This window comes from Acomys russatus, chromosome 16 (assembly GCF_903995435.1).
Source record: "Acomys russatus chromosome 16, mAcoRus1.1, whole genome shotgun sequence".
Taxonomy (NCBI): Eukaryota; Metazoa; Chordata; class Mammalia; order Rodentia; family Muridae; genus Acomys; species Acomys russatus.
In genome coordinates, this window is record NC_067152.1 from 28,337,660 (window position 1) to 28,352,435 (window position 14,776).

Here is a 14,776-nt window from a genome sequence, read left to right on the forward strand (position 1 = left end):
TTACGTGTAGCCTTTTCTTTCTTTCTTTTCTTTTCTTTTTTTTTTTTCAAGATTTATTTATTATGTATACAATGTTCTGCCTGCTTGTACACCCTCAGGCCAGAAGAGGGCACTGGATCTCATTGTAGATGGTTGTGAGCCACCATGTGGTTGTCAGGAATTGAACTCAGGACCTCTGGATGAGCAGTCAGTGCTCTTAACCTCTGAGCCATCTCTCCAGCCCAGCTTTCAATGGATGCTAGGAATTGAACTCGGGGTTCTCATGCTTTTGCGGGCAAGCATCTTACCAAGTCATCCATCTCTCCAGACTCTGTGAGCTCATATTTAAATAATACCTTGGTGGTTGTGGTAATGGTGGCAGCAGAGTGACCAGTGGCCCACCTGCCAAGACTACGGTGCTGCTTTCTAGAAACTAAAAGGGCAAGGTGGATGAGGGTGGGAACCGGATGGGTGAGGACCAGGGGACATAGACAGCGGACAGGACACAAGGTGGAAGCGAACTGGACCAGAAGTGGAATCTTTTCCTGAAGGGAAGACCAGATGCCTCCTGAAGAGCCTTTGTCACCCAAGGTATGGATGACATTTTAAAGAGTCACCCGGAGACACCACCATCAAAAGTTGGCAGCCTCATCCCATCTCCAGATCTCCTTTCCAAAGAAAAGCACCAGGGCTGGCAGGGAGCAGGTAACCTACACCATTACCCCCTGGTTTAGTGCCTGTAAGCTGTCCAGCCACATTTTTAGAAAAATGTCTCCTTTTAGATTTCACTTGTCTTACTTAGCCAGATTGACAGGGTTGGGGGTGGATACGTTCCTCTGAATAGTGAACGTGAGTAAATGCGGCGCCTCATTATCTTAAATTGAGACTGGTTTCTAAGAAAAAGAAAAGGAAAAAAAAAAAAAAAAAGTCACTGGGCTAAGGTCATCCCCCACCCCCAGCTCACACAGAGGAGCAGGGCCCTGCCACCTACTTCCCCGAGACTACTGGCTTGCCTGGGCCCCAGCAGAGGAAGGAAGTAGACAGAGGGAGAAAGCAAGAGATTAGAGAAGTTGACAGATGGAAATAGCCTCTCAGGAGCCACGCTGTCCCAGCCTCGGTCCCCTGGGAGCCTTTGTACCATGGAATCTAGTGGCCTGGATGAAAAATGATATCATTTATTTCTTTGGTCGGAGTTGTGCTGTTTTCCGCAGACACAGAAATAACCTAACACCGCAAAGCCTAACTGTTGGCCAAGTGATAGAGTTATCTGTCATCTGGGCCCTTGATAACGTCCTGAATAAACAACCACAGGCCTGGTGTCTGGGGCGGGGCCCTGTTCCCTATCACGCTGCAAAGAGGCTTGAATGAGAGCTGCTGGCCAGAGCTGGTGCTGGCTGGGATGGCTAGGTAGCTCACCAGCCACACGTGTGTTCAATCAGCAAACACTTGCAACTCTGACCCTAGCCAAGCTCGGTGTGCAAAAAGCCCCGCAGCTACAAATACGCAGAGATGGGGCCTGCCATAGTTCACCTCTGTGGCACCACCACCACGACCAGCCCTCGTCTTTTCTTTTGAGACAGACTTTATCACAGAAACTCAGGAACCCACCTGTCTCCACCCCTGACCCCAGCACCAGAGTCATAGCTGTGTGTCGCCGTGCCTTGTTTTTACATAGGTCCGGGCAACCTAAACTCGAGGTTCAGAGTTTATCTTTTAGATAATAGAAAGCCGTGGTGGAATTTCAATAGGGAAAGATGATTTTTGTATTAGAACCGTCCTGGTCCATTTTCCGTTGTTATGCCCAAGGCTAGTTAGTTTATAAAGACCTGTGGCTTTGCTCACAACTCTGGAAGTCTAAGACAATTCCTATGGCATCTGGTGAGGACCTTCATGCTGGGTTACAACATGGCAGAGGTCATTAAATGGCAAGCACGTATGATAACACAGCCACTTCCTCAATAGCTCTGTACCCTGGATACAATTCTCTCTCTCTCTCTCTCTCTCTCTCTCTCTCTCTCTCTCTCTCTCTCTCTCTCTCTCTCTCTCTCACTTACTTATTAAGTATACAGTGTTTTGTCTGTGTATATGCCTGCATGCCAGGAGAGGGCACTAGATCTCATTATAGATGGTTGTGAGCCACCATGTGGTTGCTGGGACCTCTGGAAGATCAGCCAGTGCTCTTGACCTCTGAGTCATCTTTCCAGCCCACAATTGTCTTTTATAAGTAGCAGCTTTCCAGATGTCACAATGGAGTCTGGGATTTCAGCCTAAGTTCTAGTCTGGGCATCAAAACCATAGGAAGCATTGAGGTCCTGAAGAACTTTATATAATTTTAGAAATTATCTTTACACTCTCTCTCTCTCTCTCTCTCTCTCTCTCTCTCTCTCTCTCTGTGTGTGTGTGTGTGTGTGTGTGTGTGTGTGTGTGTGCGCACATACGCCACAGTGCATGTGTGGAAGTCAGAGGACAGCTTGTGGAATCTCTTCTCTCTCGCAACCATGTGGGTCTCAGCATCAAATTTAGGTTGTCAGGCTTGGTGGCAGGTGCCTTTACCCACCAAGCCATCTTACTGACCTTCCACCCACCTTTCTATCAGGAGACAAATGCAGATGTCTTTTTTTTTTAATTTAATAATTTATTTTTATTTTATGTGCATCGGTGTTTTGCCTGCATGTGTGTCTGTGTGAGGGTGTCAGTTGGAGTTACAGACAGTTGTGAGCTACCATGTGGTTGCTGGGAATTGAACTCAGGACCTCTGGAAGAACAGTCAGTGCTCTTAACCATTGAGCCATCTCTCCAGCCCTCAGATGTCTTTCTTATAGACTGCACTGGTGAGGACATTAGAAAGAGTCAAAACATTCACTCTTGGCAAATGCATGACTGGATAGTGGCTCCTTCATAAAATGGAACACTGTCTTTTCTTTTTAAGCTTTATTTATTATTATGTATACAATGTTCTGCCTGCATGCACACACGCAGGCCAGAAGAGGGAATCAGATCAATCACATCACATTATAGATGGTTGTGAACCACCATGTGGTTGCTGGGAATTGAACTCGGGACCCTTGAAAGAACAGGCAGTGCTCTTAACTTCTGAGCCATGTCTCCAGTCCAGTTTTGTTTTGTTTTGTCTTTTTTGTTTGTTTGTTTTGTTTTTTAAATCATAACCTTTTTAAAACTTTTACTTTGATAAGTGTATTTTGATTATTGCTACTCCTATTCCCCTCCTTCAGAGAAAAACAGTGCCAACTGAGGAGGGGGCTGTGGAAGAGACTCAGTCAGGCCTCTCTACTATCCCCAAGTTTGTCTAGATGCAGGAGGCCCAAGGCAGATCTTATGGACTCTCCAAGGGCCACGCATATAGGAAACACACTACTTTCTTGGGCTGACAGGCGAGGCCCCAGCTACCTGCTTGCTGTCCCCGGAAGGTGTGGCACTCTCTTGTACAGGCCGGCCCTTCTGACCTGCTGTGATTTCTAGACCTCCGCATTGTTCAGTCTCCAGTGTGCCAGTACCAATCTTGGAACCTGCCCAGCAAAGGGTTAAAATGGGATTTTTAGAGTATTTGGGGACGTGTTTAGCAAGGCATATTCAAGTAAAGATGGTGTGCATGGCTGCTTTCGTGAGTGTGTGGGTGTGCGTGCTTGTGTGTGCATACGTGTGTATGTGTGTGTGAGAGAGAGAGAGTGTGTGCATGCACGTGGATAACTGTATAAGTTTCATGAGCCAAGCAGTAGTGAATGTTCCCTGAGTGGGTCTGCAATGGCTTTTGTGACTTGAGCATGTTCATTGATAAGGACTTCTCCCAGAAGAATGACATCTAGAGACTAGAGACATGGTCAGGGCTCACAGCACCTGCTGCTCTTGCAAAGGACAGGGGTTTGCCTCCCAGCACCCTCATGGAGGGCCTCACAGCTGTCTGCAACTATCTATAACTCTAGTTCCAAGAGGTCCATGTCTGGCTTCCTTCAGCACCAGAGGCACATGTGGTGTGTGTGTGTGTGTGTATATATATGTAGGCAAACACTTATACATATTTTTTAAAGAGGACAGTTTTAGACTTTTATGTATATATGTACATATACGTAAACTATGTACATATTTACACATATATTAGATAGGGTTTCACTATCTATCCCTGGCTGGCTATGAACTTGTTATATGGATCAAACAGCCTTCAAATTAAGTGCTTGGATTACAGATATACCATACCATGCCTGACTCTAGACTCCTTAACCCACTGAACCTTTTTTTTTTTTTTTTGAGAAAGGGTTTCACTACATAGCCCCGGATATCCTGGAACTTGCTGTATAGATCAGGGTGGCTTTGAACTCACGGAGATCCACCAGTCTCTGTCTCCTGAATGCTACCACTCCCAGCTTACATCTATTTATGTCCAGGGTGGAGCCACAGAGAGAAGGACAATCAGCACACTGCACTTGCCCCAGAGCTGAATTTGCTTCCATCCCAGCCTGGAGTTAGGAGCATGCGGCAGAGGCAAGCTGCAGGATGTACTGCGGCCACAGATGACTTTCTGAAGAGATGTGCACCCTAGAAGGAATTCAGGGCTGAGCTTGTTCCTGTCGCAATGGTCTGCCCAACGCTAACAGCCTTAGTTAAACAAACAAACAGAGGCTTTAAGAAAAACAAAAAACAAAAACGTGTGCAGTAGCAGTATAGCCAACAGTGTGCTTGCTATGTCTCTCTGGCGTCATTTGGTCTTAAACTCATAGGGCAAGAGGAACATTTAACAACAACAACAACAACACACACACACACACACACATACACACACACACACACGCACGCACGCACACACACACACCTTTAATTACTGTACCAGCTTCCAGATTTGTGTGTGTGTGTGTGTGTGTGTGTGTGTGTGTGTGTGTGTAGGGACATTGGTATGGAGATGTGGGTATGGACACTCAAAGCAATCCATGGTGTCCTTTCTCCATTCTAGATGTGCCTTCAGTGATTTTCAATCATAGGTTCCCTTGGCATATTCCCGCCCCCCATACCCCCTCTCAGACCCACCTATGGTTCATCCCATGTACATTAGACCTTACGTGCCACCTCCTTAGGGAGGACCAAGCCCGGCCACCTCCAGGGCTGTCTATCCGTGCACCATCCGATTTTATTTTTTCCTTTATAGAATTTTTCATTTCCAGACATTATGCAATGTACATGCTATCCATCTAGGCAAGTCTGTTCTCCATTGACAATGACACAATACAGACTGGCTGTGTTTTAACGACAAGAAGACAATGCTTATTTTGGCTCTGAGTTCTGGAGGTGCGAGGTAGTGTCTAGTAATGGCCTTCTTGCTGGAGCTTTCCAAGGAGCAGGTCACATGACACGAGGCAGCAAACGGTGTATGTGTCTCTTACAGGCCATTCCATCCGACCAATCCACCCAGCAGCAAATGTGCAGCTGCAACGTATTAGGCGTCTTACATACATCTGGTTCTGGGGTGTCCAATAGAGAGCACCCCTACTCTCCTGGGTCTTACAGTCTAGAATGGCAAAGAGACAAAAATAAGAATATGATTAATCAACTGGTAAGACAAACACTCTGCGGAAGAGATTTTTCTTTTTCTTTTTCTTTTTTTCGAGATAGGGTTTCTGTGTGTAGCCCTGGCTGTCTCCTGGAATTCACTCTGTAGACCAGGCTGGCCTCGAACTCATGGAGATCCTCCTGTCTCCACTTCCCTGTGTGCTGTGATCACATGCATCTGCGTGGGTTGTTCTTAGGGCTTTGGAGTGGTCTGATTGCTCGGGGAAAGTTGACACTTGCCTGAGACTGAAGGATGGACATGTTTACAGACAGGCAGGGAGCTCCCCCAACCCCAGACAGAGGAACAAGCATTTGGAAATGGACACTTGGAACTCAGCCACTTCAAAGCAGGGAACACCTATCTGCTGCCCCAAACTAGGACTTTTTAAAGAAGAAAACCTAGAGCTGTTAATAATTATGCTGGGCCATCAGGTGTCACTGAGGACCACCTTGCCCTATTCTCACATACCACCAGACACGTCATGGTTGTATTGACAAAAAGGCACTCTCTTCTGCCTCCTGTCTCTTTTGTCACAGAAAGAGTCTCAACAGTGGGATGGAGAGATGGCTCAGTGGTTAGGAGCACTGGCTGGCTGCTCTCCCGGAGGCCCCAGGTTCGATTCCTAGCACCCACATAGTGCCTCACAACTGTCTGTAACTCCAGTTCCAGGGAATTTGATGCCATCTCCTGACCTCCTCAGGCACCAGACGTGTAAATGGTGCACAGACATACACATTCAAGCAAAAACACTTGTACACCTAAATAAAATTACAAACGAAAGAAGAACACCTCCAATACCTGTGGGGACCTCATGTGACCTCAGAAAAGAACACGGGGTGCATTCCAGGAACGGGGCAGGCTCAAGCACTGCCATCATCAGTGGCTCTGAGCCTGGTGCACACAGGTGGCTTCAGAAGGCTCTCTGTCCTCCCTACTTCAAGGAAAGTGGGGAACTTGGAGATTCCGTAACTCCTTTGAGTGTGCACAAGAGAGACAGGGGTCGGGGGATGGGGATGGGGGGCGGGAGGCGAAGTTCCTTCTGTTCCTCTGTCTGACTTCCAGACTATTAATACAAGCCCTGGTATGGTTGCACCCCAAGCACGAGTGCTCCCTGCTGTAAAATGCCACCCCTCCCAGCTCAGCTTGTTGTTTGTTCTCTCTGATTGGTGCCAGCCTCATAGACCCTGTGGAGGTAGAATATAACTTTCCATAAATAAACTCTAACCTCACCTACAATTTAGCCCTTGGGTTTTTTTCCCCCTTCTTCTTCTCTTCGTGGTAATGGGATCATAGCCCAAGTTGGTGTTTCCTACATCTGCCAGCCCCAGAAAGCAAGCCCTAGGTGTGCTTGGACTCTCTGCCCCACCCCATCCCCAAATCCCTGGCATATGGTGGGAATACAAGGGTAATCTGAAGGATGGTGGGCGAGCTCCCTGCACTCAAGGCAGCTATGTGTGAGTAGAGTCTTTGCTTAGAGGGTCTAGGACCCCTTCTCCTTCAGGTAAACCTCTAGCAGCACTCTCTTCTGTGTCCCTCCCCTAACCACTGTCCCCTGAGGTCACCATAAAGCTAACCATTCCTGGCTCTGAATCACAGCTAGTGTATAGCCATGCAGCCTGATTTCTTCCTCCGTATGCCTATCAGGCTCTGAGTAGCTGAGTGGGTGCCGGGAACTGAGCTCAGGCTGGTTGTAGGGAAAGCATTTAAATCCTGGGTACCCCAGACTCCTCAGCTTCAAACACAAGCCTGCCTCCAAGGTCTCTGTCCTCACCCTTTCTCTGTACCCGCACTGCCTTGTGGGGCTGGCCATGGCCTCCAGTGCCTCCTTGCCTTTAGGACATTCTTCTGGGTGCTTAGATTCCCTGAAAGGTACTCCAGGGGATCTGGAACCACAGGGAAACTGGCAACACTCGGTGATACTTGTTAACGACTTGATGGTGATAATTCATTTAGGGGGATTTGTTAAGAGTTGAAAACAAAAAGCCAGTAGATAGAGAGGTAGAGAGCTTGCCTGGCATGCACAACGTCCTGGGTTCAGTTGCCAGCATGTACACACGCAAATCAAGGACAGAAGCTTACGTTAGGAATACTAGTCCCCTCACACAAAGATGCAACCTGATGTTGAAAAAAGACCAGGCATTGCCTCTGCTCTTGAAGGCTTTACACTTTCACAGGGAGGTGTAAAATTCGCAGTTGGAAAAAAGCTTGCTCCAATTCCTTACCAACTAGTCCTCAATTGTTCTTGGTTTTGTGTTTATCCCAGTGTCAAGCAGGGCTTGGCAAGACTAGCCAGTATTCCATGAATGAATGTACAAGGGGTAAGACCTAGAATTAGGAACCAAATAGTGGTGTGGGACATCATAAGAGGTACATTCCTGGAAGGATCAGGGAGCAGGTGAAAGTTCCGTGAATCCTGGAGAAAGAGGAGGAACTCAGGCAAGTGACATCAGCAAACTGGAGAGGCAGGGAGGTCAGCGGGGGGGGGGGGGGGGGGGGGGGGCGTATGGAGTCGCAGAAGGGCTTGGGAGAGTCGGGTGTGGGAATGGAAGGTGAGGAAAGCCTAGTGGGAGAATGATCTGGGGCCAGGGGAGTGGCTCGCTGGAAGCAGAGCTTTTGGAAGAGGAGAAGGGCAGTCTGCTAAAAAGGAGGAGAAGGTATGTGATGGCCCAGCAGGGCTTGAGCGCTAGGTTTGGAAAGGAAGCCATGGACATGGCTTTTCAAAGGAAGCAGAATTGCCACAAGGGTTCCCTGAGAACAGTCAAAGGTGTTGTCAGGGTTTGAGCCTTGTGACCAAGGGAAGGGTGTGAGATGACAGGCAAGACCTTGTGTGTGGTACACAGACAGACAGACAGACAGACACAACACCACCACCACCACCAACAACAACAACAACAAAACGAGACCACAATCTCCTGCTCTTGATTTATTGTCTTTATTAACAATGCCTCTGGTCGTCCCCCCTCCCCTCCCCCCAAATCAAACCACCCTTGTGCTTCATAAAGCGGTATCAACACTGCCTTTCTCTACAAGAAAAACATTGGCATAAATAACTTAAATGAGAAAATAAATATGTCACTGAACTCTTTAAAAACCACGGCTTGGCTTTCATTCTTTCGGATGAGCCCCACGTGGAAAGTTCGGCCAATCCCACCAGCCCAGCCCCGGGAGGGAGGTGAGGGGCTTGTTTCCCTGCCCCACGGGTTTCAGTTACAAACATTCTCCCCCTCGCCCCCTCTTCCTCTTTTTTAACAATTAAAATCCACACAGAAAGTAAGAGGTGTCTGGAAATGATTTACAAAAGGATTGTGGGTGGGGCCGTGGCGCCTGACAGCTTCTCAGCATATGTACAGCACGTGTGCCCCACCCCCACCCGAGTATTACTCTTCTTAATGTAAGATATGCCATCACGAAATAGAGCATGAAGAAAATGTTTTTCTAGATAGAAATGTGTCCCTGGGTGGCAGGAGGGAGGAGCTGTCCTGGAAGAGACATCTTTGATGGGAGGTGGCTGGCAAGCTCAGTTTCCTCCCAAAGCCTTTAAACTGTTGTGTAGAAAATCCCTTCAAAATATGGCCAGGCAGTGGGGCCAGGACACTGATCTTTGGGGACTAGGGATGCGATTTCTGTCCCTTCCACCATCTCTGGGAACCTGCCCTTCTCTACCCCCATTGAAGGCAAATTTGAGATGACAGAGTGGAGGTAGCCAATCTGGGATGGGGGTGGGGGGTGGGGCAGGCTAGGAATCAACAGTTTCTTTTAGGTGGTTGCCAACCAGAAATATCTTTTCCTCTCTCTCATTCCCTCCCTGTGCCCTCTCCCTGCCCACATGGGGCATCCCAATCCTTGGAATCTCAGCAGAGTCCTGGAGAGTCCAATTTCACCCTGACCCCTATTTTACAAAGGAAACACTGGGGTACCAAAATAGAATCACGCAGCTCAACCTCGCGCTCAGTGGCCAAGCCAGGGTCAGAAACCGTATCTAGTCCTGTGTTGATGTTCTTGGACACACACAGGCTTTACGTTGAAATGGAGGGGGCAGATCTCACTGTACTTCGTTAACCAGTCCCAGGTCCTTTCACACTCCCTTCCTTTTACGGTGAAAACGCTGCCTGGCCCGGTAGGGGTCCGGCGAGGGTGGCAGGGCCCCGGACCTGGGCAGAGCGACTCAGCCTATGACTCAGCTCCCTCTCCTGGCCTGCAGAAACTCTCACAACGGGCAGGAGGGCGAAGGGACTCTACGGGCTGGGGACTCCGCATGGCCTGTAAGGTTTAGCGCCCCTGGCCTGGGCTGCTTTACAATGAAAACCAGTCGGATCGCGCAGGGGCTGCGTGGGCGCGGACGCACTCTAGTAGGCGTTCTCCAGCTCCGCTTGGTTGGCTTTGGTGCCCCGGGCACGCGGCCGGGGCTTGCGACCCTTCTGCGGCCTCGCGGTCTCCGGCCCAAAATCCTTGAGCTCCGACTGGTTGTGGAAGCGGGTGAGACGCTTGCACTTGCATGAGGCCACCAGACGCACCTTGCGCGCGCGCGGCGCCGCGCCACCGGGACACAGCAGCTGCACCCGCTGTGCGCGGTAGCGGTCCGGGATGCAGCGGAAGTCGGGCCCGTTCGGGCGCCACCACTTGACCCGGCCGATGGCGTTAGGCAGCAGCCGGGCGGGGCCGCACTGGCCCGAGCACACCAGCTCGGTGACCGGCTTGGCGCTGCGGCACGGCCCGTCCGTCACGAAGCGGGTGTAGTGCAGCTCGCGGCAGCTGTACTCCGACACATCTGCGGAGAGAGGGATGGGTGAGGGCTGCAAGCCTGGCCTAGGTTAGGCGCCTCCCTCATATCCCTCCCTCTTTTTCCAAACCTGCCTCGGGCGCTTTCTCATCTATGCATGGATTATAGGAAGGAGGCGGCGGGGGGGGGGGGGCGCGGGGCGGGGAGGCGGGAGAGAACCCCTTCCTGGCTTCTCTCTGTCCTTAGAACCCAGTGATCAAACACCAGCGCTCCGCCATTTACTTTTTGTGTGGTCTGTAGGCAACGTTGCTCTTCTCCCCATCTGTAAAATAGGTTGGCCCAGGATCCAACGACTTCGTCCACAATACATGTGCATTACACTCAGAATCGGAGCTGGCAGTTCTGATTTTGAGACTGGGTCTTAAGTAGCCTAGGGATGGCCTCAAACTGGTTGTGTAGTTGAGGATGGTCTTGAATTCCTGAGCTCCTATCTTCACGTCTCCGGTAGTGGTGTACAGGCGTGGGTCACTCACTATATCTGTCTTATGAGGTACTAGGGATCCAGCCCAGGGCTTCGTGCCTACTAGGCTCTTTACCCCTAGTCCTGCCTAGTAGCCTGTAGCCACACCTGGCAGGCTCTGCTCCCTCCTAAACTCTTCGCTCACTAGCCACTGGTGCTGGGGCGGGTCCCGGGAGATGGAAAAAAAAGAGTGGAGGTTAATTGAAGGCAATAAATCAGGACAGCTGTTGTGGAGGATCGGGTAGAAGGGCAGGTGGTGGGGATGAGAATTCATTAGACTTGAAAAGCAACCAAAGGCAGTGTGTCCAACCCCCTCATTATCACAGGTCCAGGCTGAGAAAAGAACTTTTGCCCCAAAGGCAGGGCTGGGCTGCCTGCTGCCGCCTCTGCCTAGCGGTGCCTGCACCTCCTGGCAAGGGTGAAAGTGATTTGTTTATAGGACCCCCCGGGGTTGTAGATGGGTTGGGGGTGGGGCTAGAGGGTCAATCCCACTTTCCTTAGTTTACTTGCTTAACAGGGGGGGGGGGGGGGGGTCAGAGTTCTGAGCCGAAACCTTACAGCTTCTGTTACCGTAACCATTTGTTTAGCGCCTGCTGGATACCAGGCTTTCTTGTTCTGAGTGCCTTGAGTGATTGGATCCGGTTTGGAGTCTATTCTTTCCCCGGAAGGAGGTTGGGTTCGATGCCTGGCCTCATCCCCTGTACACATCCAGGCTATGTTTTCTACCATGACCTTAGGTGGACCTGGAGCTTTTATACCACCCCCAAGGTTTCATGGTGTCAGAGACAATGTGACACTAGAGGATTTTAAAGGAAGAAAGGAGAGAGAGAGAGAGAGAGAGAGAGAGAGAGAGAGAGAGAGAGAGAGAGAGAGAGGAGAGAGAGAGAGAGAGAGAGAAGAAAAAAGTTCCAGGACCCAAACTAGAAGGGGAGATGGATCCATCTCCAACCCTCCAACCAGAAGGGAGGACGGACCTTGCCACCCTCCTGTGGTTGGCTTTTTGGTTTCTGGGCTGACTTGACTTCTCACCCCTGCAGAGGTGGTATGTGGGGGTGGCCTGTTTGCCCAGGGAAGGACAAGTTTTGGGGCTTTCTAAGAATAGTGCCCTTAGGTCAGGCACTTCCTCTGCAAAAAAAAAACGTGACTGCATTGCATGCTTCTTTGGGGTGGCCCCTTTCCCCACATCCCTTACTGGCTAGGAGACCGGAGGGAACACAATGTGGTGGCACCCTGGAAAAATGAATGATCTTTTCTCCCACACAAATAGTGGCCAGCCGGGCAGCAAAGTCCTCATTCTGGAGTGCCCCTCCAGGTGCCAGCTGTGCACTTGACACTCCCCCACCCAGGAATTTCTCTGTGCAGGCCTGCCTCCTCCATAGGCTGCATCCCCAGGAATGAGGCAAAGCTGGGGCCAGGGTACAAGCTGAGGGCAGTCGGTGCCACCTGTGGCCGCACAGGAGCTTCTACTCTCACGGACCACTCATGTCACAGGCTAAAACCTACACACCCTGTTCTTTTAATGCTAGTCCACTGGGGTCCATTGGGCAGACCATGGACAAGGCAAACAAAATGGGTTCTTCTGGCTTCGGGTTCCCACCCAACCTCAATCTAGGGTTGCCTTGCGACTGGATCAAACCAGCTTCTAGTCTAGGCTCCTTTTACTCCCAGATGACTTTATCTTAGGAGCCTCCTATTTCTCTACCTTCAAGCTCTGGGTTTTTACCTCATGGGGGTGGTCCTCTGGAAGCTAGGACAGCTACAGTATCCGGCATCCAGCAGGTGCTACCAGCCTCACCTTGTCACCTCCCCCACTGGTCTGAACTGCTGTATCTGAACTGTGTCCTAGTCCTCAGGAGGAGATTCTCTGAACCATCCCACAAGCCTGTACCTGTGTTAATACCAGCTTCAGCTGACCCCAGCCTCCGCCCTGCTTTGGGTGCTCCCTGCCAGTTCCCCCCACCCCCACAAACCTGTCCTCAGATTCTAACGCTGTGCTAGCACTCTTCCAGGGAAGCCTGGCCCTTCCCCTGGTGTGGCAGAGGCTAAGCATCCATACAATTTTCAAAGCCCCCAAAAGAGAAGATTCTAAAGGCTTCATACCTTTGGGGTCATAGGGATGGTGGGGAACTCTTCCTCCATTCTCTGCCCGGTTCATGGTCTGGTTGTTTTCTAGCTCCTGGGGAGGCTCGGGGTACTCTCCAAGCCCTGGGATGATCTCTGTGGCATCATTCTTGAAGGCTTGCCACCCCTGGCCTTCTGCAGCACGGAAGGCTGCATGTACAAGCAGGCAGATGAGGCACTGGGCTAGCGAGAGCTGCATGGTGCCAGGTAGGAGGAGGGCACTCACTAGCCACTAGCACAGGCTTGAGTCCCCCAGCCTAGAGACTGTGGCCTTTTTAAAGCTCCCTCTGCCTCATGCCAGCCAATAAGGATGGGCTTGGAACAGGGCTGGTCCCATGTTTCCTCGCCCCCCCTCCTCCCCCAGGGGGAAAGGGGTGTGCTCAGAGTGAGCCCTCCCCAAGACTTAGCAAACTTTCAAGTTGCTGTTGGCACCACCAGGTGACCCGAAGAGGGGGCCGCGGGTGTTGGTGAGGCAGGGACGACAGAGCCAGCTCTCCCAGCACCTCCCACGTGCAGACGGCTGTGGTTTTCAGATCTCAAAAAATGAGCTTGGCTTTTAATTGTCTGGCTCCTGGGCCCCTCGGGCATTCTCAAAACAAACTGTGGGCCAGCTTAACAAAAGAAACGCGTGGGGGCTCTGAGTTCTACAGGAGGCAGAGTCCAGCTCACCAAATTCCTCTAGCCAAGTTCATTTGTCATCCCACTAGCTAATGGCCTCCCCACCCAGAGGCAGAAGGATGCCTTTTGTGTGTGTGTGTGGGGGGGGGGGGGGTTCTGGGGAATCTAACCTAAGTCTCTCATGTTTGCTGGGCAAGCAGTGTCCCACTAAGCTATGCCCCAGCCCAGTGAGGCATGCTTTTAAAGAAATCCCATTGGTCCCAACTCCATAGTGCTCAGCGCCCATGATTCTGACCAAGGAAGCCTCTCTTGGTTTTTTTTTTTTTTTTTTTCCCAAAACTGGAGGAGGGTGGGTGCAGGGAGAGGTGGAGAGTCCACAGCCACCAGGTGAGAGGGACCTAGAATCCGTCACGAGTAATTCTTCATCACGGTGGCTTATAGGCTGGTGTGCCAAAGGCAGTTCCTTCCCTGGCCAGGACTGCAGTGGCCAACATAGAATCCCATTTCGTAGCAAATGTCAAGGCAGAACTTTTAGTGCTGACATCACACACACACACACACACACACACACACACACACACACACACACACACACACACACCCTTTCTCAGCTTATTACATATTCCCTGTATCTCTGTGTCTGGTATATGTTTGTGAGTATACATGTAAGTAGAGGTGCATGCAAGACCAGAGGAGGTGTGTTTTCCTCTGTCACTCTCCCAAGATATTCCCCGAGACAGACTCTCTTACTGAGACATTTAGGTTAGGCTGGCTAGCAAGCCAGTGAACTCCCCCAACCCACCTGTCTTTTCCCTCGATACTGGGGTTATAAGCACACGGTAGCTGGGGATTCGAACTCAGGTCTTCATGCTTGCACAGCACACACTCTTACTCACCAAGTCACCTCCCCAGCCCCTCATTATATTTTTGTAAACAGTTCTGAGTCCTAGATGAAAGATCCAAAGGGTACGTATTAACAGGTGAGTTTCAGAAGCCGTCTCAGGTCTGTCTAGGCACAAAGAAATCCAAGGGAGTTTGCTGGCTCAGCCAGCGGTAACAGGAGGGCCATGCCATGGGGAGAAGGAGGGAGGGTTCACACCTGAGGTGCAAAAAAGCGGAAGCCTCCGCTGAGATGGATTGTTGGAGGCCCGCCCACAGGCCTGGAGGAAGGCCGAGGTCCACCTCCCCTTGGTATGCTAACTGAGTAATGAATCAGAGCGCTCCACCTGCAGAGCTTCTGCAGGGCGCTGTCACCTGCCTT

General features: G+C 50.6%; 1 protein-coding gene across 1 annotated transcript; it reads right to left on the reverse strand.

Moving 5' to 3' along the window:
* Positions 1–9,317: 9,317 nt before the first annotated feature.
* Positions 9,318–13,304, reverse strand: Sost (sclerostin). Its single transcript, XM_051158729.1, has 2 exons — positions 12,877–13,304; positions 9,318–10,304 (listed from the first exon to the last, which is right to left on the reverse strand). The coding sequence occupies exons 1-2, from the start codon at positions 13,094–13,096 to the stop codon at positions 9,883–9,885; spliced, it is 642 nt and encodes a 213-aa protein (XP_051014686.1). The 5' UTR covers positions 13,097–13,304; the 3' UTR covers positions 9,318–9,882.
* Positions 13,305–14,776: the final 1,472 nt, after the last annotated feature.

What these genes read in the sequence shown, in the direction of transcription:
- Sost (XM_051158729.1), bottom strand. Translation starts at nt 13,096, where the DNA reads ATGCAGCTCTCGCTAGCCCAGTGCCTCATCTGCCTGCTTGTACATGCA. An exon ending in CCATCCCTATGACCCCAAAG is followed by an intron (nt 10,305 to 12,876) that starts GTATGAAGCCTT and finishes CTCTCTCCGCAG; the next exon opens with ATGTGTCGGAGTACAGCTGC.